Source organism: Camelus bactrianus, chromosome 21, assembly GCF_048773025.1.
Source record: "Camelus bactrianus isolate YW-2024 breed Bactrian camel chromosome 21, ASM4877302v1, whole genome shotgun sequence".
NCBI lineage: Eukaryota > Metazoa > Chordata > Mammalia > Artiodactyla > Camelidae > Camelus > Camelus bactrianus.
Genome location: NC_133559.1, coordinates 1,711,042 through 1,735,271, shown reverse-complemented (window position 1 = coordinate 1,735,271; position 24,230 = coordinate 1,711,042). Strand labels below are relative to the sequence as shown.

Genomic DNA, 24,230 nt, shown 5'->3' with positions numbered 1-24,230 from the left:
CAGCTTCATCTTCCCAAGACAGGCAGCAAGAACAAACCTGGTGTAGTCACTACAGCAGACACACACTGGAATCTGACTGAAGGAGACAGAGAGGAGGAAAGGGGCAAGAAAGAAGATGCAGCCCAGGGAGCGAGGACACCAAGCAGCCACAGCCACAGCCGCCCTGGACGGCGGGGACAGAAGCAGGGACAGCGAGTTCCCTCTGCAGCCTCTGAACTCACGTGCCACGCCCTCGGTTCTCAGGTAAACGCCGGCAATGGCAGTAAATCACCCACACTTGCTCCCCAGTCACGTGGCGCCTCCGCAGCCAGCTGGCCGCGCTCCAGAACCGGGAGCAGGCGGAGGTCGTAAAGACAGTCTCGGAACCAAAGCAGCCCCATCGGGGCTGCACAGCCTATCGACAATTTCATGCTTTTGCAGAGAGCATGTGAAAAATCACTGTTTGCTTTAGAAACAAGAAAGCTGACTACCATTTTCAGTAAAAGGACAGCCCTGTCTGCCCTCTCCTCGGGCGCGCCGCACTGCTAGCCTCGGGAGCCTTTACCTTGCCGATTGAAGTCCATGGACGGCTGCTTGCAGTCCTGAGCGCGGTGACCGGTGGCCCCACAGTTGTAACACGAGAGGTTCCCGCTCTTTTTGTGACTGGAACCATTGCTACTGCCCACCAACCCCTGGGCCTGGTAGACGCCCGCCGCCCCCGCCATGAAGTTCTGCACGGGCGGGACGGCGAAGGCAGACTGGCCGCCCAGCACAGGCTCAGGGCCCACGCCGCTGCTGTAGGGCGAGTGCACAACCGGGAAGGCGCCGCTGCCATACTGCTGGGCGCCCACGTAGCCGCTGCCGCACACGGGGCTGAAGGGCAGGAACGGGAAGGGGAAGACGGACGGGCCCGAGAACGGGTGCTGGAAGTAGTTGGCGTAGCTGACGGTCAGGCCGCTGGAGCCGCAGCTCCCGCTGCAGCCGCACGACGTGCAGACGACGCAGCCGGGCGGCGGGGCGGGCGCGGGCTGCTGGGGCGCTGGCTGCTGCTGATGGTGGTGGTGGTGGTGGTGGTTCTGGGCCGAGGCAGGGATGTTCCCGGGGGAGCCGCCGCCGCTGCCCCCGCCGCCGCCGCTGCTGCTGTAGAAGCTGCTCTCGGGGACGGAGGAGAGCGCAGGGCTGGAGCTGGGGGCCGGGCAGCTGGGCCCGGGGGCCATGTTTGCGAAGGACGTGGAAGGGTGGCTGCTGGAGGCGGCAGTGTTGCTGTTCGCACAGAAGCTGCCCTGCAGGGGGCCCACGGGCACACTGCTCACCGCAGAGAAGGCAGCTTTGGTGCTGGCTGTGTACAGGGCAGTCCGGGGGTTGATTATTGCCGGGGGCACACTTATTTGCACGTTATTAGAACAAGAGGTTTGCCCGGAAATGGCGGAATCCGCAGGGACAGATGAAGACACCAGAAGTTTGATGGGCGGCCGGGCCACGTGGAAGACGGTGCTTGGCGTGCCCGTGGCGGTGCTGCTGGTCTCCACCACCAGGGCCGGCTGTGGTGCCGGCTTCATCACCCTGTCGAGCGCGGACGCGTGGACAACTTTGGTGCGGGGACCAAAGGGGACGGTGGGTGACACGGAGCTGCTCTCAGCAAGTCCAGGGAGGACCTGCACAGGCTGATGCGGGGCGGGCGTGGGCAGCACATCCACCATGGCACTGCCGAAGCCCTTGTCCACCTTGACGCCGCTTCTTGGTCCAGAGACTTTATTCCGCTCCTCGAGAGACAGCAGTGAGTGCACAGAGGACGAGAGCAGCTTCATGTCGGCGCCCCCTCTCTCCGCCTTGTGCACGGAGTTCAGCATCCGGATGGGCGCGATGTGCGAGGCTGCGGGCATCATCTGGGGAGGCAGCGGGTGGTGGCCTGATGGACTGGACCCTGCCTCGTTCTGCACAGGGAGAACCTGGGCCGTGGGCCTGGCGGAGCTGGACGTGAAATGGTTCAGAAGCATCACGGGCTTCTCCTTATCCGGGCCCTCCAAGTGGATCTCCACACCTAGAGTCGGAAACAGGGTGTCAGCACACTGCCCGGCTCACCGGGCCGGGCCGCACAGGCAGGCCGCGTGGGCATCCTTACGTCGGTCGTTCTCCTCTGCGCTGTCCGAGCTCTCTTCCCGGGCCTGCACCCCCATCGGGCTGGGTGAGGAGCTGGAGCACTCCGAGGAGCTGCCTTCCCGGGCCGTCGGGTGAGGGGGCTGCTCCACTTCCACCCGCAGTGCTGCGAGAAGGGACAAGTGACAGTCCAAAGGTGGCGCCCAAGTCCAGGCGCCTCAGGACGTGGAGGGGGCCATGCAGGCAGCATTGACTGTACCCTCCTCACCCCCTCCAGGCACACCTGTTGCCCTCATTTTCACAGCCACCCGAGGAGGCAGGGCGACCCTGCCCCGACTCACACAGGGCCGAGGCTCGCAAGGCTGGCCCTGCGGCAGGTGCACCATGGTGTGCTCTTGGCCTCCCCAGCAATCGCTGCAAGATAAGAAGGAAGGGCTCCCAGGGCAGCGAGGCGCTACAAAAGCAGCTCGGAGACCCCCGTTCTCTGAGGCCCAAGGACTTAAGACCTTTTCAGTCAAATAACCACTGAAAAGCTACGATGACATATTTTTCTTGCCAGCTTACTGTCACTTGTGGTATTTCTAGGGCATAAGGAAAACAGCTGTCCACTCCACCTCTTCCTGAGGCGAGGAGGAAGGCAGTAAGGACCTCCAGATGGACCCACCTGCAGGGCAATGACCTCAAATGACCTCCCTGCACGTGCCTCTGGGGGCTGAGATTTTCATCCATTTCCTGTACTTCCTGCTGCTTTGCTCTCAACATAGTCGTTTCTAGATCTAATCTTTTGCCCAGACAACCTCAGGCGAGTCACCAGTCTCCAGCTTCTAACCCATACATCCCTTCTGTTTTCCCATGGTAGAAGCTACAGAAGCTAAAATAATGAAAAGTAACTGTAAATACTAGAAAATGGAACTGGAAATAGGGCAGGTCTGAGGCTCATCAGCAGGACGGCAGGCCCAGGCGCCCGGCCCACCCACCTGCAGCATGGTTGCTTCGCACGGTCTGCACTGGCCCCACGTGGCTGGTGGGGGGGACGCGGGCCACTCCGCCGCCGCTGGCTGGGGGTGGGGCCGAGGGGTTCAGGCACCGTTTCTCTGACTTCTCCCTGTGCAACAAGAAAGCATAGCAGTACACAAGTGTTCACTTCCACTGAAGAACCTTTCAGTGTTCCACAAACTCTGCTTAAGTACACATATTCCATAAAAAGGAGATTTCCATCCAAATAATCTCCAGGGTGGAAGATAACGCATTCTGACTTAGATTCTCTATCAAGGGCCTTTCCTAGCAAACCAAGCCGCATTTGTAGCATTTTTAAAGCATTAATTAAGGTTTGATAAGCTATCAAAAGTAACCCAGTCACTGACAGTTCCTAAGCCCCAGCACCCGTCCCGCGTGTTGACGCTGAGACAGACGCCCGTCTCACACACGATCTCACACTCACTTCTCCAGCTCCAGTTGGGTCTTGAGTTTTTTCTTTGCTCCCATGGTGAGGGACTCAAATTTATTTAGATCTTCTTCCGTAAGGCTCAGAAACTTACACAGAGGAAACAAATTACAAAGTTAATAAGAATGAATTAGGATTCTGAAAACAAAGAATCTGTAGCTTAATTTAATAAATGTATTCTACCTCTAGGACATGTGAACAGATTGAGCCTTACCTAGACAACAGAAGGCCAGGGAACACTAAAACATTCACTCGCTAAATGATTTGGTGTCCACGGTTCACAACACAAGACACTCACTCACTTTGCGTCTGAGGGTCCCAGGCTGTGTGCACGGAGCCTGCATCTGAGCAACGGCTTGGTGAAGACCCGTCCCCTCAAAGGGACGTGCTGTGCGGGCCGGTGACTAAAGACGCTGTTCTACAGCCTCGACTGCTGCAGAGATGCAGCTTGTGGACATGTCCCCCCATCCCAGGGCTCCCCCATCAAACACACGCCATTTGTCCTCCCACAGACAGGAACAGAATCTTCTTTTAATGGCTCTTTCTTCTTGAAATCACAGTCATTTTAGGGACAACAGAAACTGTTGGGTAGCAAGTGACCCAGAAAAGTAGATGCCATCCGACTGGAATGGCCACCTAACCCACTGGCCTTATACTTAGCAAGAAGATGGTACCTGGTTCTCAGACATGGTCTTTGATTTTAGCCATTTCAACTCATACGTTAGACTAAAACTTTTTAAACTTATCACGACCAAGGTTAGTAAAATCTGTTGGTTTTAAGATTTACAAGTCCTAAGCTGAGAGTATTGCAAATACACTTAAAATTTGTTTTTTATTATGCAGTAAAAGCTTGATTTCTAGACTCTTCAGATTTTTGGACAAAATGTTACAAAGATAAAAGCCACCAAGTCACTTTATCCAGCAGGGGGCGCTCAGAGTTCAGATACCAGGTACAGGTCTAATTTACTTTCATCACTGACAGTGAGACTTAAGCTATTTCAAAACTTTTTAAACAATGAAAAAAATGCTCCTCATCAAAACTCTGTATTATAAAAAATAATTTCTATGTAGGATCGCTTGAAAACCATCAAATTCACTTTTTTTTTTTTTTTTTAGCTCTATGACCCTAACTGAAGAAAAAGCACCAGACAGCCACCTCCTTGGATCAAAGTACAAGGGGCTCTTGTAAAGTCGGCTTCCTGAGCTGAGCTCCAGCGCACGCACTGGCCTGCACTGAGGGGCGCCTCAGAAAGGGGCCTGGGTTCCAGAGCTCAGTGCTTCTGCCTGCAGTAGGGCTGCTGGGGACACAGCATCCTTCAGGTCACACGGAGTATCTAATCTGTGAAGATCCCAAACTGTCTTTAAAAAGCTGTTTACAACTGTGCTCCAGTGTTTGCTTCAGCTGCAGGCAGCCTTCAAATTCAAATCCCCAAACACCTCCATGCACTCCCGGGACCTGGGGCCTGCACCTGCCAGTGTCACACACCAGGGGATGATCTCCACAGCATACGCATTTCAGAAACCCGACTCAGTTCTGCTAGGAACAAGGTCCGAAGAAAGACTGGTTACAGGAGAAATGAGCAGTGACCAGCATACCTTCTCCATTGTGAGCTGCTTAAAGACGGGGTAGTACTTGTGCAAACGCAGCTTCCGAAGCCAATCTAAAATCCCATTTTGCTCCTGGGTCTGAGGGGCCTGCAGGCCGGAAGGCATGAGGATGGCGGGCGAGGTGTCCATCTGGGCCCGGTAGGCCAGGGCTGAGCCCGCGCCCCCTGCATGCGAGCAGTGGGGCAGGGCGGCCGAGCTGGCCGGGTGCTGCATGTGGTGCTGGGCACCGCCCTGAGAGGACGGGATGCCGGCCACTCCACACACGGGCCTGCGGGAACAGCGGACAGGTTGTCTTCATAGGACCAGAGCCTCCCCTGGGGACACCACGAGTCTGCCCCTGCCGGCGGGGCAGCCCTGCGTCTGTGCTGGTGTCCGCCGCTGACGTCAGAGCCCTCAACCCAGCTGCTGCCTCTGCCCAGCAACTGCCAGCCCGAGCTTCCCATCGGGAGGCATGTGCGTGTGCGTGCTTGTTCGTCTGTGTGCACCCACCTACCCGCTGTGCTTGAGAATACGTGTGTGCATGTATGTGCATGTACCAGAGTGTGTCAACCAGACTCTGGCTGAGCTGCCTAGTCACTTTCTGTGAGTCCTATCACAGGATGATATGGATAATCACGTATCAAAACTAACTCCAAAAACTTTAATATTCAAATTAATTTTTTTTTAAAAAGTAAATCCTAGAAGGTTGGAAGGAGCAAAAGCACCACTGTCTGTCCGTGCCCCTCCCACAGTAAACTGCAAGCCCACGTATTTCCTCCGTGCTTACACACCAGGCAGAGGGTGAAGAAGACAGTCAGCACTTTCAAAGACCTCATACAGGGTGTGTGTGGGGGTGTGTGTGTGTGAGCGTGCGTGCGCCGGCTGTCATGTGAGCACATTCTAACCTCAGCTGTCAGTCGGGACAGGAACTCTGCCTGTCACCTGAGCTACCTCCATCACTGCCAGGCTCGCGCTGGTGGAGGACCCCTACAGCAGCAACTCTGGCCCTTTATGGGCTTAATTGCTTCTCAAGGAGCTTTTATTTTATCTTTTTTAATAGATTTACTTATTTTTGGCAGGGGGAGGTAATTAGGTTTACTTATTTATTTTTGGAGGAGGTACCAGGGATTGAACCCAGGACCTTGTGCGTGCTAAGCATTTGCTCTACCACTTGAGCTATATCCTCCCCTATCCCAGGAGCTTTTAAAAGTGAAGATTTTCAGAAATTCTGGCTTCCTAGAATGTGCAGGGCCCAGAAACTGGCATCTGCAATAAGAGTCCTTGGGAATTCCAATTCCAGGCATTCAGAGAACTACTTTTGTTTTTGTTTTTTTGTTTTTTGGAGGAATCAAAAAGTGGACTACCTCTATCTAATTCTCTCACAATGATTCAAGACTAAGGCCAGAAATGGCTTAAGTCTAAAAATGATTATTTACATGCAATGAAAAATAACCTCTGTTACAACGCTGATCTGAAACGTGTTTGCTGGTTACAGGGTGGAAGTCTCACCTTCCAGACACGCCCATCATGGTACCGACTTTAGAAAGGGAAGGGTTGCCAGGACCTATAAATTAAAACAAATATCATAAAGTTTACAGACAATAAAAATGCTTCTGTTTTTATTTACTCAAATTTTACAAACTCACTTGGACTTTGAAGCTGTTGGGTGGGAGATGAAGTGCTGAAAAACTTCTTAACATGGTCATTTTTTAATACGTGAGAAGGTAAGGAAGCCAAATACCTAAAAATTAAACAAAGTGCTTTTATCAGCATTAAAATGTATTTCCAAAAACTAGTTGGGAGAGAAATTTTAATTTTTGATTAAGAGAAATATGTATCAGAGAGAATTAAACAGAAGTGCCTTAACCTGTACTCTTCCTGCTTTGCTTCAATCTAACTGTCCTCCTTTACACCGTACTGCCCTGTGTGAACCGAGTTCTCAGGGCCCACGATGTGGCCACGAGCTGTCGTGAGCCAGCATAATCACCGCTGTCAGTCACCACGCTGCACTCAGACGTCGGTCCTGGGTCCTGGGTCCTGGGTCCTGGGTCCGGGCCCCAGGGCAGGCCTGCCCCTCCTTGCACATTTACACAACCAGTGTGTCAGGACACAGTCAAGGGTCCAGAGATACTTGGCCAGGGAGACTTTTTAGTTAGGTCCTAGGTTTAACCTGGAACAGTCTCACCTTTCAACTAACTGTATGACAGAAACAGTGATCAGATTTTATTTCATTAAGTCTGTCAAAACTATATTAAACGGTGGCATGTACTTTGAAATTCCTTTACTTATATCCTCAAAATCATGGCCAGGTCTTTAAGATCCTCCAAATTCTCCACAACTGATGAAAATCTCTAGAGGCAAAGAGGAGACACAAACCAGCCAGAGCCACGCGTCACCAAGGGAGCACCTCAGATGACCGGCAGTCACGCCTGGCCCCGCCTGGCCCCGGCCCCGCAGGCGGCCATCAGTCACCTGGGCGGGTGAGGAGCATTACCTCAGGTCCGCTTCCAGATCCATGTGGTTTCGCTCTACATAAAACGAATCTGGGCCAGCTAAGCAAGGAATGAACTTCTCCAGATTTTCTTCGGGATACAGCTGAGATAACTGAAAGAGATGAAAAGGCACGTGGACATCAGAATCCACCTTACGTGAGCCAGGCCTCCTCACCCTGAGAGGAATGTGGGCAGCTACGAGACGGTGCCGTCGCCGGTGTCACTCAGCAGACTGCTCTGCGAGCTACGTGGGGTTCTGCGTCCATTTGGGACGCACAAAGCCGCAGAAGAACATCGCGCTCCCACTGCGACATCAAGCAGCAGCTGGGACGGGGGCAGAGCTCAGGGGTAAGAGCACGTGCTTAGCGTGCATGAGGCCTGGGTTCAGTCCCCGAAACCCCCACTGGAAAAGCAGCAGCAGCCCGGCACCCCACACAGCTGTGCCTCCTCTTAAGTCCATCCCCGAGTGGAGAGGCAAGGCCACCACCCCCGAGGAGGGGCAGGACCCAAGCTCCGTCTCAGCCGCAGCAGAGACTAGAAGACGTGGCTGCCTCACGAGCAGGAAGAGGTCGGCGGAGTGTGGGTCAGACAGCAGTCAGCCGGGACCCCGACACGGGGGTGCGCCCCCATGCCAGCTCCCTCCTGCCAGCAGAGACTGCTGAGCGCCACCACAGGCAGCCCAGGTGCAGGCTGGCTGCCCCTGGGGGCCAGATGATAAACCCCACGCCTTTCCCTGCAGCCTGCTCTCAATCTGAGCCCAAAGCCCTGAAGCCGCTACAAGGGGGACAAGATTGCTCCTGCTCCCAGAGCCCAACAAAACCCCAAGTTTCCAGGGATGAGGCAGAGGCCTCTCCTGCCTCTGGGGGAAGAGGAGAACATCTTCCTAGGACCAGGTTACAGGCAGAGATGCCCTGCTTCTCGGGAAAGGTAAAAGCGAAACCCCTGTGACCCTCAGGACAGGGCAGGAAGCCCTCCTGGGCTGGGGATCCCGCACCAGGACAAAACAGGGTCAGCCGCTGCTGGAGAAGGAAGGGGCAAGGACACTGAGAAAGCCCCCAAAGACCCTGTGTCTGGAGCCACGGCTGGACCAGAAATGGGCAGAATCCTGCCCACGCCCACCACAAACCCACCACCAGCCCTGCAGCCTCCCCCGGGGAAGGAGCGGTCAACGGAGCAGGGAGACCCCTCTGTGCCACAGGAGAAGTGGGACCCCTCCAGGCCTCACTTGAGGTTAAGGGCAGCAGCAGGCCTTTCCCGGGAGAACCGGATGCCTGCGGTGCAGCGGCAAACCCAAGCCCAGCTCCGCTGCTGTCGAGCTCATCCCGCAGTGCTCTGACGGATGCAGCAACGGGCCCACTTCTAGTCCAGTGTCTAAACACCATATCTAACATTCAGTCAAAAATCACAAACCAAAAAAAAAAAAAAAAAAAGCGGGGAACAAAACCTGCTGTCAAGGTGATCATCGGAACCAGGCTCAGGTACGACCCAGATGTTGGAACTATCAGACAGGAACTTGAAAACAACTATAAAGGATTTAGTAAAAACAAATAAAGTAAAATAAAACAAAATAAAACAAAGAACAACATTCATGAACCAAATGGAAATTTCAGCAGAGAGACAGAAACTTTATTAGAAGTCACATCAAATGGAAAACCTAGGAAAAACAAAAGAACAAGAACCCAAAAAGCTGCGGTACTAGAGAAGAAGACTTCAGCAAAGTCAACAGGCCCGTCAGCACCCTGGGCAGAGCTGAGGGCACACAGGTGAACCCGACGACAGGGCAGTGAGAGAAATCACCCAAATGGCCGCGAGCTGTGGCCGGCCTCAAAGGTCAAGGCACGCCACTTGAGGCCCGTGAGGACAGGGACTGGGGCAGAAGAAGTACCTGAAGAGACGATGGACAAGAAGTGTTGAACATTACTGGAACACAGCAAACAAGATACCTGGGAAGGGCAGAGAAGCCGAAGCCAGGTGAGCGTCAGCCCCTGCCGACACCCGGCCCGCCAACATCAGCTAGTCTGGAGACACCGCTGTTTTACAGGACGAGGGGGTCGGCACTGGGGGGAAAGGGGGCGCTCCCAGTGGTGCAGGGGAAGAACGGAGTCGGGGAGGACCAGTGACCCTGGAAACGCTCTGGGCAGTTCTCCAATGCCTGCCAGCCTAGAGGACGGGCCTCCTCACATGCCCCTCGGCTTCTCAAACTGGAGCCATCAACTGGATCTCCTACCGGACGATATCCTTCACGTTATAACCAAAATGCAAGCTACACTGTGGAGAGGTTTTAGATGTGTTATTCCATGTACGGAGGTGACTTTCAGACGCATGGCTGTGGCACGACAGTGGCTCGCTGCTGCGGCACAGGATAGGCCAGGGGACATGGGTGTGTACCCGTGTGACAGAGGAAAAGAGTACTTAGTTAGTAGTGGACCCTGTTCTCAAATGGTATTTGCTGAATCAATTTAAAAACAAACAGAATGTACATCGCCTGTATTTCAATTTTCAACAAAAAATACTAAAAAAAAAAAAAAGATAAAAATGAACAGGAAAATCCAATATAAACAGATAAAAGATATAAGTGGAAGCAGTGAAGTCCCCGACCCCACTCCGGCAGGCGCGCCCCTGCACAGGGAGCGTGGGCGAGGCCCTCAGGACCCGGCGTTTGTGCAGCACGCCTCTCAGGGTGGACCTGGACTGGACGGCAGAAAGGGGGGACTGCCGGCACCTCTCGAGCTGAAGGAAGCAACCACGCAAGATCCTCTGCAGGACTGCCACCCGCGGGGAATGAGACCCTTTAGATTTTGATAAGAGCCCTTAAATCAACTTACCTTTGAAATAAATTCCGTCACTTCAGAGGAAGATTTGGTTACTGATGTTACTGAAGAATCAGACCACAAGACCTTAAAAACAAATAAACAAACAAGCCTTAAAAACAGACACCACCACATACTTAATGCACAACAGCCCTGTCCAGGTGTTCGTGGCTGGTACAGGTGCAGCAGTGTGACAAGCCCTCCTGTGCCCTGTGAGTGGACTGTTCATGTACCTTTGACCTGCTACCAAAAGACTGTTCACGGAGCTCAAGTCCACCAAAGCTTGACTTACTGTTCTGTGCAATTATTCAAATATCCCTGATTTACTCAAGCATGGGGTCTAAGGCTTCCTCCTCAAAGTTCTACAAAGTCATTGATGATTTCAAAGGCGTGTGTGAACCAGGACACCTCATCTCAGGCAGACCTCCTCTCCTGAGGTCAGTCTACGTGACTCTGGGTGCGGAATCAAGAACTTGCCAGGAACGAGCTCACTTCTCCCTGCAGGAAGTGCTCACTACACGCTGGGTGCTAGGGGCGCTCGGTGAGGTGGGGCAAGGGCCCTGCCCTCGGGCATCTGACAGAACTTGGGTGCCGTGGGGGTGAACCAGGAGCCACAGGCCAGGGCGGTCAGCACCAGAAGAGCAGAAAAAACCTTCCATCGCAAGGCGGCGAGGGAAGAATCTGGGGGGGCTCACAGAGAGGTCTCTCTGGAAGAGCTTCTGCAGAGCCCGGGATGTCTGCTTTCCCTTGCCTGCACCTCTGACAGCGAGTGGCTTTATTCCATGACTTCACAAAGTCCGTCTTCCCAAAGGGACTGCAAGCTCCCTGGGATGCTGGCCCTTCCTCCTCAGGGTTCCCAGCACTTACCACAATGTTCACTACCAGGACGAGGGAGAAGGGAGTGAGCACGGGGCCTGTCACAGGGCTGTCTTGCTCTGAGGAGGGCACGAGCTGAACTCAGGAGAGCGAGACAGACAGGGGACGGGGTGGGAGGGGGGCAGGGCCCAGAACAAGGACGGTTAAACTATGAAAGAGGATCTTTTGCCTAAAATCTAGAAGAAGCCACTGGAGGATTTCAAGTCAGGAAACAACATGACCACTGTACTTTATTACCAAAAGGAAAGCATTATATTTGCACTGATTTAGAGGAAACAGAGCTTGGAGATATCAAATAACTCTCCTGCCCCCTTCACCCGCCTTCACCTACTGAGAAGCAGCACAGCATGTTTGCTGACTGTCTCCCTGGGCCCGAGGGGCTGGCCGACTCTCCTGTCTGCTGAAAGGCTGGCCGACTCTCCTGTCTGCTGAAATTCACAGAGTCCCTTTCTCTTCTGGTAGCTGTCACACCACGAAACAATGACTAAGGTGTCAGTTTCATCAAGCTCCGGTAAAATACAAGCCAGGCAAGGAAAAGGACCTCCCTTCTTCATCTCCGAATTCCCAGCGCCTCCCAGAATTCACCAAGGCAAGTGCTGGCGTTCCTTGAATGAGCGTGCTGTGCCATCCAAGCTCTACCTACGCTAAAACGAAAATACCTAAACCATCTTTTTCTGTCTGAAGTAATCAAATCTTATAATAACACTAAAAAGAAGTTTGGGGGAGAGTGAGCTGCTACCCACATAAAGCGCCGTTAATACCCGTGATTAAAGGTGAGAACTCTCTAACATTAGATGCATGACTCGAAGCACTGCTGACATCGTGTGTTTTCCAAAGTAAAATGCGCTGCATTCACATCGCATGAATGCATCCTCACCCAGCTAAAAACGAAATCCAACACCCAAACAGTGAGTGCAGTGTGGACAGACCATTCTGCGCTGCAACAGTCAATCTGCTTCCCTGACAGCTGTGTATTTAAACAGGTACAAATACTCCAGGTTGTCTACTCCTGATACGTTTTCTTTCACTTCCAAACCTAACACTTGGACCTAACACTTCGGCCAAGGGCAGAGAGAAAGCAAGGACTGGACAGCGGGGGTCCACTTCCAAGCTGAATTCAGCACCACTACCCTCCACAGCTGCTGTGGGTTTATTTCACCCACCCACCTGTGCCAGGGGAGGGGACAGGCCCCGGGAGGGCATGGCTATGGGAGAACAGCCTCACATCACGCCAGGGGCCAGGGGCACGTGTTCCATCAAGCCTAAGACGGCAGCAAGCACACGCGTCCCCACTGTCTTCTGCACCAAGAAGAAGCACTGCTAACCAAAGGATGACAGGTATTTCTCCCTCACCTGTGCGTCCTCAAAGAGCCGCTGAGGCTCACTGAGACAGGTCTCAGCCTATCTCAAACATGCACAAGAAAGCAAAATACACACAAAACAGTAAGTCACACTCAGGATTTCTTCACACTGCTAGCCTGATTCCTCTGACTCACTTCCCAACTCAGTCCTCAGCACCCACTGTCTGAGCACAAGAAGCGGAGCTCCCTGCACTCGCACAGGAGACAGCTCGGGCAAGGCTCCTGCCCACCGCTCATGCTGCGCCCAGAAAGTGAGCAGGTGGCCCAGTGCCACCAGACCCGCCACCAGGCCGCTGAGGAGCTCTGAAGCAGAACACAAAGACAGGCGAGCAGTCACACAGAACAAGACCAGGGGCAGAAAAGGAAACTTAAAAAAAAAAAAACCCTCAAAACTATCACTAATAGTCTCTGAATTAAGAGAAGCAAGCATAGCCAAGAACAGGATGCTATGAAAAAAGAATGGTCAGTGAACAAGAGTCCTTCATAATGGAAAATGGGACAGAAGTGAAAAATTTAGTTCAAGAGATGGAAGATGAGAAAATCTTCCATAGGGTAGATCAAAAAACAAACAAACAAACAAAAAAAACAAAGGAAAAGAAAATAGAGGGAAAAAAAAACAACAAAAACCAAAGGACAAGCTCCTAAGGAAGCATGACGCCCGTCCAGAACTGTACTCTTAGGCACATGTCATTTCCAAACAGGCACAGACACAGAAACTGTACCTCCCCAGTACTCCTTCTAAGAAGCTACTAGAGCAGATACTAGCCCAAGACAACAGATGACTGGGGCCCGAGGAGGGGGACCCCCCCGCAGCCCCACAGGAGAGCCGCCCCAGGCTGAAGCCCGTCGAGCCCAGGTCGGAGCAGGGCCACAGCTCCAAAGGGGAAACCAGCCGAAAACAATCAGGGCAACTTCAGGACTGAAGTTGTGTTACAGGTACTTTTCCCCAAGCAACAAATAACCAGACAAGAAGAGGGAACAGCAGGCAAAACAAAGGACCAGAAAGGAAAAGCACTAAGCACAGGCCATCTGGCCCCAGTAGCTACAGTCTTCACACAGTCAGGCTGCTTATCACACAACCACTGAGGGAGGGTATCAAAAGGAGCAGTGCCTCGTGCTCCTGGTGACGTATGCAGGATGAACGGGTTCTCTGCACGCACAGAGGGGATGAGAACAAAAACAAATTAAAAAATAGTTGCCAAAACTCATCCTTAGCTAACAGTGCTAAAATACTCAGAGCAGTTAAGATTGTTTTGAGATGAAAAAGCAAACTTTTAAAAAAAAGATACAGCACTAAAATGTAACGTCTGGGTTCTTGATGAAGAATAGCATAAAAAGGGTGGGTTTTTGAAAGTCATTATTAGATGCTGCTCCACAGTTCTTTCAGAGTCAGTAAACACTCCAGTCTGCTGGGCATTTCGAAGGTCTCAGTAAATCTCTCGATATTTTTCCCCTCCCTGTCCTTCATGTGTAATAAATATTTTATTTTTTTTAAGTAAGTTTTGTGTGTGTGTCTGGAATTCTCTTTCTTTATCGAAGTACAGTCAGTTACAACATGTCAACTTCTGGTGTACAGCATTACATAAGTATTTTTTTTTTAAATCTTAGTTATTCAACAGTGAATAACTAAACAGTGAATTTGGGAAAAGCTGGTAAAATTTGGACATTTCACATGTACATAGATACAAACTAATTTTACAATTTAAAAGATTCTGTCATCTGCTTCCTGTATACTGATTTGATTTCCTCAATAACTAGTAACTAGCAATTAGACTTCAGCAAAAACAAAACCAACTCCATGAAAAAGAACAGGAAACTCAAACTTATGTCTTCCTGTAAAATAGTAACCTTTCATTTGTATCCTGGAAAAGAATGATATATTATAAAAATTAAAATTAGAGATAAACAAGGCTGAGAAAACGGGGTCGGGGGGCGGGGTCACTGACTTCTTCCTGAATTAGTGAAAGCTGTCGGAAAGGACTATCTCTCGAGTCTTCCTACTATTAGCAACAGACTGCTACACCTCACTGCGGCAGGGCAGACACTCCTCACGGTTCTTTGCTGTTCTGGTCACAGTACAATGCTATTTATTTCCATGTTTAAAAGACAACCTATCTAAAGGACAATTTATTTAGCCTCGTTATTTAGGGCTCTATAGACAAAAATAAAGGTTTAATTCTCAGTAATTCAAAAAAAAAGCTTTAGGGGGCAGGGATAGCTCAGTGGTAGAGAGCATGCTTAGCATGCACAAAAGGTCCTGGGTTCAATCCCCAGTACCTCCATTAAAAAAACAAACAAACCTAATTACTACTCTCCACAAAAAAACAAACAAAAAACGTTTTGAGTTACAACTGACAACGACATGCACGTATTTAAAGCATATAATCTAATCAGTTCTGACATGTATACATCCATCAAACCATCACGCTCACTGATCAATATAACGAACATAACACCACCCCCAAAGTTTCCTCCTGTCCTTTCCCAGGGAGCTGCTGATCTGCTGTCACTGAAGATTAGTTTGCATTTAAAAAATTTATATAAGTAAGCCCATACAGTATAAACTCTGTTTTTGTGGGGCTGGGGTTCTGGTTTCTTTCACACAGCACAGTTACTGAGTTTCAGCCATCAGTAATTCACTCCCCTTTACTCTGAACGCCCCACCGTATGGACATGATACCAGTTTACGTATCGATTCTCTTGGTAACGAATATCTGGGGTGTTACAAACAAAGCTGTTACAAACATTCATGTACAAATCTTTGTGTGAACATATGCTTTGGTTTCCTTTGGGCATCTACCTAGGAGCAGAACTGAGGAGTCACATTTTAGGGACATGTTTAACGCTTTTAAAACCTGCCAAACTGTTTTCCCAAGTAGTGGCACCATTTCACCCTCCCACTGGCAGTGTGGGAGACTCCCGGTCCCACCACGTGTCTGCCAGTGGCTGGTGTGGTGGTTTCTTGTTGATTTCAGCCACTCTGACAGGCACAGAGAATTGTCTCACTGTGGATTTATTTGGTGTTTTCTTAATGACTAATGACACTGAACACCCGCTCACATGTGCTGCCTGCCATCCATACATCCTCCTTGGTAAAATGTTCAAATCTGCAGCCTACTTGTCATTGGGTTATACTGTCATTACTGAGTTCTGAGAGTACTTTTTAATAGTCTGAATACAAATCCTTTATCAGACATGCACTTTACAAGTATTTTGCTCCTAGTTCTGTGGCTTGTCTTTTCATTTTATCCACAGTGCCTTTCAAAGAGCAAGTTTTAAATTCTGATGAAGTCTAATTCATTCATTTTATCTTTTATGGATCATGTTTTTGGTATTTTATCTAAGAAATATTTTTCTGTTTAAGTCACAAAGTTTTCTCCTATGCTTTCTTCTAGAAGTTTTATAGTTTTAGGTTTTACATTTAGGTCTGTGATCAATTTTGAGTTAATTTCTATATAAGGGGTGAGGTTTGATTGATCAAGGTTCATTCTTCTCATATGGTTGTCTGCTCCAGGACCATCTGTTGAAAAGAATGTCCTTTCTTCACTGAACTGCCTTTGTACCTTTGTCAATAATCAATTGACCAGGATGGTGCGGCATGCGGGGCTCTTAGCCTGAAGCAGACGAAGCCTGGCCCAAGGGACAACACCGTCACCACTGCTGGCCCCTGAGCCCCCAGGGGCCACCCCAGCACAGAGCAACAGGCAGCAGGTGCCTGAGCTGCTGCTGGTGCTGGCGCCAGAACTGACCAGCTGGTCCTGAAATCCACACGCAGGGTGCCCAGGAGAGCCAGAACAATACTGATAAAGAAGAACAAACCTCAGAGGATTCATACTCCCCAACTTAAAGTCTACTCTACAGCTACAGTGCTCAAAACAGTGTGGCACTGGCAAAACACCTCCACAGGTCACAATGGACGTGAGCGTCCAGAAGTAACCCACACGGTTACGGTCAAGTGATTCTCAACAAAGGTGTGAAGACACCTGCCCACCAGCTCTGCCTCTTTCCAGAACCGTAGTTCTGGCCCCAGCAAGCTACAGGGGCTGCGGGTAAACGCCAGGAGCTGTCAACCCACACGGCAGCTCATTTTTCTGCTGTGACAGGAGTGAGGAACCCAGGCACATGCGTACTGCGCACCAGTCCCCTACAAGCAGCCACCTGTCTGCCAGTAGGAGCGTACAACTCACCTGCACAGAACAAGCACACAGTTCGAGCTGTGCAAATGAACAATGCGCTTTAGAAATAAGAAAACAGATTTTTTTTTAATGCTGATATTATCTTTCTTTTGTGCCTCAAATTACCATCCAACAAATGCAGTTTGGCTATAAACTCCTTAGGGCAGATCAAGTTAGTGCCCTAAAAGAAAACCTAGTTGCACTGCTGGCTAGTGAAGGATTATTACTTTCCTAAACACAAGAATTTTTTAAATCAGTTACCACATCAGGAAAAGTAAGCTTTTTAGATAATCGAAGCTTCTTCCTTAACTACTAATAAGGCACTTCATTCCGCTCAACCACGTGGGGGGTGAGAAACGTCCTGTGCTGCACACTGGCCCCGTGTGACCGTTACCTCAGCGCTGTGACTGGCCCGCAGGCTCCAGGCCCGTTCTGGGATCATCTAGTTTCTCTTCTGAAGACCCAGGGTGTCCGCACCCTGCCAGGCTGCTGCCTCCCATCCTGGTCCCAAGCTCCTCCTCTGGGGAGAGGCCGTGCGAGACCATGTGTCTCCTCTGCCAGAGCTCATTTCTCTATAGAGAGGCTGCCCGGCAGTCACCTGTGCGCAGCTTCCACAGCTCAGGCTGGACAAGCCCATCTCCCTTACCCCAGGAGATGGGGCCGAGGACCAGGGCGAATCCCAGCCCAGCACGATCAGGCAGCCTGCGAGTGGGGTGTCGGCCCTAGAGGGCCTGATGCTCAGCAGTCCCCAAACAGGCAGCCCCTCTGCAGGGGGACCACGCCTGCCTCGGCCCCGCAGGGGACACCTGACAGCCAGAGGCAGCCTGCGGAGGGAGGAGAAAACATACCCAGGGCTTCAGGGACTCGCTGGGCTCTCCGACCTCTACCAGGCCTGGAAGCTGCTGGGATTCCAAGACTCTCCGGGTGTTGATACCTGGGCGCCAGTCACAAGCTTTAAAAACCTCTGAGACAGAAGGGAAGTCTTTCCTGTACTTTTAAAAAAAGTCACATCTGTGGCATAGCGACTGACTGGCACAATGCAGCACCTCCCAAATCAAACAAACATTTTATCCTTGTAGTAGTGAAAGTATTTAGAGGACTCCGACACTGCTGCACTCTGAAAAGTTAGTAAACTGCAGGCAGCACACACACTAAATACTAACCAGAAACCGTCATTCCTGAGAAAAGTCCCCAGCAATGCTGGAAGCAGATCTTCCTCATCAGTTGGTTCCCAATGATGCAAGTGGTCAAAGGAGGACCTCGCACAATGTGACGGGTGAGTAACAACTCTGGGGACACAGCCGGCCAGAATACTTCTTCCACAGCTAAGCGGGACCATGAAACTAACTCTGACCAATAAAACATGAGCGTAAATGTCTAGTGGCTGTTTTTCAGGAATATTCCTTTAAAGATAAAAGTAACCTTTCACCCTCCTCTTCGTCCAGTGTCTTAGAATGTTGCATGGAATGAAAATGTGAGGACTGGATCCCAAGCTGCCATCCTGTACCACGAGGCTAAGGGCCACCTCCCGGGGCTGTCAAAGCAGCAGGTGTAGGAAGCTGGGACCCCTGTGGGCGCGACGGAGCACAGCTGCCACACCCAGCCCCAGGCGCCTCCTTGTGTAGTCTGTCCTCTCGGCCACTGTATCATAGGTCTCTAACCCCAACACAATTTTGTGTCTCAATTTTGACAATCCTCCACTGTGGCCGACCTTGGTGACCAATCACCAGCAGCTGAGTGTGTCAGTCTTGAGAATATTCCCCACGCAGACCAAGGAGTCCTGCTGTCCACTGGGTACAGAAGAGCCCGTCTCTGCAGGCATTTACTGAGTCCAGACCCCATACTGAGTGCTTTGAATGGGCTGTCTCATTTAATTCTCTCCCAAATCCCACCCTCTTCAACTGCGTGGAGGTGTGGGGCACAGAGAAGTTCAGCCCTGTCCTTGGCCAAACAGCTAACAGGGACAGAACTGGACTGTTGACTCCAGGCTGGCTGGAGCCTGCCCCCCCCCGCCACCCCCCGGCCCCCGTGCAGGCTGCCGTCCCGCAGGCCAGACGCCTGACAAGCCCCTACTTCCACCTCCCACAGCACTGGCACAGTGCTTTGCAAAAAGACCCGTTTTTTATTTAGATAAACAAAAGTATCTATTCGTGGAAAAAGTTTCTTTCCTATCCCTTAGAGGAGCAAAGGGGAAAAAAAAACTTAGTGTCTTACCTCAAAGGAACATTCAACATTTCTTTCATTTTTTTTGTGTGATAATCCCTTCAGGTCTATCTTTTCAACACTCACTGTAAAAGCAAACAAAACAAAACAAAACAAACAACAAACAAAATTATAAAAATGAAATGAAAGCTTGAAGTACGCGTGATTAGTCTGCATCAATACATCATCAGCGTTTGGGCGACTCCCGCACCCAGTGCCACGTTCTCTGTGCTCAGGAAGGGAGGGGAATTTAACAGTTGAACAGAAAAACCAGGCAAAACCCCCAAATCATAGAAAAGAAAGAGAACGGTGCTTGAAAAGAGAACATACGCTTATCTGAACGCGCGCGAGCACAGACCATGATCACCACTGAAGACCAGCTATGATCTGCTCTAATTTCTGAAAAGCGAATGTGCAACGTTTTCAACTGTGACCGTTTTAGTCACAGCAGCCCAGGGTCTCTCATGGCATCTTCTCAGCTCCCCCTGGGGACAGGGCCAGGCTGGAGGTGATGAGGACAGCGGCCGTGGAAAAGACACCGCCGGTCCCCCGGCTGCCCCCACAGGCAGGACAGGGCAGAGGCGCGTGGTGACCAGGAAAGCCCCCGCGTCCGCACCGCCAGAGCCCCGGGGCCATCCGCCTCCCCACACCTTTTCACACATCCCTGCATCTTTTTCTCCTCAGAAAGAAAATGATACAATGATGTCTTCAATTGCTTAAGTTTGAAGATGCAAATTATGTCTGTAAGATGCAAATACCTGAGCACAAATATCTGCTGAAAATACAACGTGATGCAGTCTCCAAACTCCCCAGCCACGTTAAGACATGTGTGTCCTATTTCTGATTCAAACACTAATGTTCCTGAAGTACTAGTTGAACGGATTTTTCAAGCTTATGGGTTTCTGTCAGGCACAGACAGTCCAACAGCCCAGCTCTCCTGGAAAACTCGGAAAAACCCTGGCGACCAAGGGAGAGACTCTACCCCTTGACCAGCACACACACCTTCCTGAGCTACTTCTTCCCAGGGCTTCTAGAGGCTGCCTGGCTGTGGGGAGTCCCATAGGTCTTCAAAAGGTTAGTGTCTAATACGACAAACTGGACATAACTCCTCCAAACTACTACGTTACACGTCGCGCAGACGTCCCACCTCCTGGTGGCTGCACCACCCAGTCTTCTCCAAGGAGCATCACTCTGTAAGATGTTCAGGGCCACCCTCAGCAAGCTTTGTGGTCAAAAGTTTGAGGAAAAATCTGAGAAATTCCTTTTTCTAGACCGCACATGTGTATTAGCACGTTAAAGGCTCTGAGAAGTCCTGCAACAAATAAATCTATTTTTATTAACCACAATTCCCAATTTCTTTGGCCACAGAACTCTTTCCTCCCTTAATGTATCTGAGCAGAGACAAGAACAAAAGAGAACAAGCAGCTCTGCGCACCAGGCCTGAAGGAAGGTTCTAACACTGCACTGCCCACTACTGCAGCCACTGACCACACGGGACCATTTAAATTGGTATTAATTACAATTGAATAAAATTAAAAATCAAATTCCTTGGTCGCACTAACCACATTTTAAGTGCTTGGCAGCCACACATGGCTAGTGGCTACCACACTGTAGAGCACAGACAGACCCCTGGGCATGCAGGGAGTTCTACTGGACAGCGCTGCTTGAAGCCAGGCACGGGCAGACCGACCGCAGGCGGCCTCCGTGTTGCAGTGCTCAGCCCCATCGTGGTTTTGTGTGTCCGTGGCTGCGCTCTGCCCCTCGCCAGCAGAGCCCATGGTGGGGCCAAGTCAACGTTCACCTCCCACGGACAGACATACCGACTGTCGGGATCTTTGCAGGAAAACACGTGCCAGTTCCTGCTCTAACCAACAACTGCTGTGCTGTGCCCTGGGCCACACTCCAGCTTCCTGCGCTCACAGAGGCTATGGGCTGCCAGGGAAAAGACCTTCCACGCCCTGAACTTTCCTCCCTAATTTTGTAAAGTTGCGCCAGGTTGACATGCATCTTGGGAGACACTAGAACCCATTGGGCTGAGAGTATTTTAAGTTTAAAATAGCACATTACAGGAAGGAATTACTCTAAAAAAAAAGTTTGCTTCCTTTCTGGCAAAACAAAGAACACACTCCATTTAGAAGCTGTGCACCTCCGTATTTCCCTCAGTGAATCTACTCACAGTCCTGCCTGACTTCCTCCGTCAGACTGTCAGCAAATAAACAGCTTTTATGTTTTTCCCAACCAGTATTTTAAAAAACTTACCCACAACGACCTCACAGATCTTTTTCTTTTTTAAACAACAGAATAAACCAAGTCAACGAATACAGAAAAATGTACTCGGCGTTTTCTGGGCCACACACCAACGTGCACCTAAAAGTTCCAGGACTGAACGTTAGGACTTATGAAAAAACAGTAAAAAGAAAAAACCCCAACTGGACTGAGAGCGGGAAGTGACTCGTACTTGGACAGGAAAATGTGAGAAGCAGATGAGTGTTACTCAGCTGTTTTCAAATAGACGTTCTGGACCGCAGGACTGAGACGGCTGTGAGACCTCTTCTAGGCTGCCAGACCTCCGGAGCGGGGCCGTGTCAGGGCCTCGCCACTGCAGCTCCGGGCTTCCCCGCACAGGCCAGCTCGGACCCCATCCCCAGTCTTCCCCTTGGGACCACCCTCCCTGACAGCATTGCCAGGGGTCACACAGGGCTCTCAGGAAAGAGGATGGCCTGCTGGCGGGTGGCGTTTGATGAGGCTTAAAAGATGTTTAAGCACGCTCTCAATTTTGAAGCTATTAAAGACCACACTTATAAAAATAGAAACATGAAAAAATGTTTGTAATACTAACTGAAAAAACTGTGATTTGTATTGTAACATGACTATGGTTGTCTAAAATGGAAAAGAAAACCAGACTACAGATAAGTCACTAAGAATGACAGGGTTAGCTGTGTTTGGTGGCAGAACTGTGGGTAGTTTCCCCCACACCCCCGCAGCGTGGTTTCATGGTTTCAGAGCGCACACCTGTGCGCACACAAATACCTGCTGACGACACACATAAAGCCCGCTGGCAAAGTGGCCCTTCCTCCCACCGCCCTTGTGGGCCCTGCAGACTGTTCAGTGCCATCTAACAGTCACACACGAAGCCCAATGCCTTCTGGAAAGTGCAAGCAAACCTGCGTCAACTTGAGGGGCTGGGTGCCCACTCATCACCGGAACGGAGAGAAGAGTGCCAAAGACAGGATGAGCAAGGCCGGGGACCTGGGGGCCAGCAGGCCGCGGCTGGGGACGGCCCTCTGAGTGGGGCTGGGAAGGATGGGAGTGCCCACCTGGGGAGAAACGGGGCTGGGATCCAGCCTGAGCACAGGCTCGTCCCTGGGGGACAGGGGACACGAAGCCGGCCAGCCTGCTCACGTGGCGGGATGGAAAAAGACAGTGTGCTTTTTCCTTTCAAATTTTCTGTGTTCAAACTTTTCTCCTTTTCTCATTCAAGATGTACACTAGGCATTCTCCTCAAATCTCACAAGTTAGAGCACACAGCTCTCACTACGATGTGTAATTTCACTGAACCACCATTTTAGTAATTGGATCAATACTTAATTTAAAAACTAAAACCGTAGCATAGCTGAGGGAAGAGGGAGGAGACATGTGCAACAGAGACAGGACAAAGCCCCCTGTGGTATCAGCTCAGCAGGCGTCCTGAGAGGCCGGTCACAGACGCTGTCCGGGCGACCACTGACCCAGCAGCCACACAGGACAGGAACACACTACACTCCCTGGACTTCACTGCCACAGCCTGGGGGCTGCCTCCACGGCCAGGCGCCTCCAAGGGATTCCCAAGAGCTGACTGCTGAGTTGGTGCTGAGCAAACAAGACACCTATAGACAATGGCTTTAAGTCCCAGAAATGAGTCACTCTTCTGAAACACTCTCCTTCTCTACCCTGAAGTCCTCTGGAAAAAACTGGGTGGTTGGTAGTTTTCTGCCAAATACATCTGTTACTTGATTTTAATGTATCTTTATTAAATAGCTTAATTCTATGTGCCCAAAGTAACCAATTCAAAAATCACCAAAACTATGCTAAAGGAAATCAGAGTAAAAAGGGTATTATTTATAACAGGGGAAAACTGAAAAATCACTTCCAGCAAAACACCTTCTGCTCTCAAGTTCTACGTAACAGAACTCAGCACTTTTATAAAGAAAGTGAAGAGAATAACTTGTAAGATGCTTCCTCTTTTAAAATTTTATCACTGAAATCTAGTTTCCATCAAAAAATTGAAAACCTTTATTCTTGAAGTCTCGGCTGGAAAATGATGCTCCTAAAACGTCAACTCGCTCTCTCCCTCCACTTCGTCAACTGCGTTGACAGGAGTGAGTTTTAAAACACTGCTTCTTTTACCTGCTGTTAAAAACTGCACACTCGCTATGACGCTGTGGCAGCCGGTCCTCTTTCCTGCACCTTTTAGGTCATGTTACATTTAAGAACTCTGCAATTTATTTTTTCTTCCATTTTTTTTTTATCATTTAGCTACCCTGCGGTATTTGATGTGTTAGTTCCCCAGAAACAGAGATACAAACAAAAGCAGTACATGATCCAGAAAACTCAAAGCTGGTAAGAGACATTTCTAATGTAGGAAAAACAGGAAACGAACCCATATTCCATTTTAATGGTTAGTGATGTGGCCCCTGAATTTAGGGGCCTGAGGAACTCACTTCTTTACGTATTGAGGTGAACGTTTCATCCAGCACTGGTGTGTACGGGACACAACCAGCCATACTGACAAAAGTATGACAAAGTTCACAGAGCACTGCTGAGCCAGGCTCAACGGGAAGGGCTGTGTGGCCAGGACCCAGCCCCCGTCCCTGAGCAAGGAGTCCAGTCAGGGCGCAGGGTGGGCAGGCCGCCCCCAGCCCACTGGGCAGTCAGCTGGACTCAGGCTGACCTTGGCTCAGCCACTGAGTCCTGAGCACGGGGCGCAGCGGCTCCCACCAATTCCCGGCAGCTTCCCAGGGCGGGAACCGTGATCCGGCCGCCGCCTGCCTGGCTGGAAGGTGACCGGAGAGGAGAAACACAGGCAGCCTGAATCAGGACAGTGGCCGGGGGACCCGAAGACACGGCCGAGCCGTCAGGGCTGGGAGAGCAGAGATCCCTCACTTGGGAGACCCTCGGGGCTTTGCTCTGAGTGCCTGAATGTTGGTATCAATCACTAGTCCTGGAAA

The 24,230-nt window shown here is 50.7% G+C and overlaps 1 protein-coding gene across 1 annotated transcript in view; it reads right to left on the bottom strand.

The window, feature by feature from the left end:
- ZCCHC14 (zinc finger CCHC-type containing 14) overlaps window positions 1-24,230 on the bottom strand; it is a 55,800-nt gene that overhangs the window by 4,582 nt on the left and 26,988 nt on the right. Inside the window, exons 3-12 of the mRNA XM_074349290.1 lie at window positions 19,036-19,109; window positions 10,425-10,496; window positions 7,602-7,711; window positions 6,754-6,848; window positions 6,617-6,671; window positions 5,117-5,396; window positions 3,518-3,609; window positions 3,054-3,181; window positions 2,102-2,242; window positions 545-2,020 (exon numbers count right to left, since the gene is read on the bottom strand). Of these exons, the coding sequence (XP_074205391.1) occupies window positions 545-2,020; window positions 2,102-2,242; window positions 3,054-3,181; window positions 3,518-3,609; window positions 5,117-5,396; window positions 6,617-6,671; window positions 6,754-6,848; window positions 7,602-7,711; window positions 10,425-10,496; window positions 19,036-19,109 (2,523 nt within the window). The remainder of the gene's footprint in view (window positions 1-544; window positions 2,021-2,101; window positions 2,243-3,053; window positions 3,182-3,517; window positions 3,610-5,116; window positions 5,397-6,616; window positions 6,672-6,753; window positions 6,849-7,601; window positions 7,712-10,424; window positions 10,497-19,035; window positions 19,110-24,230) is intronic.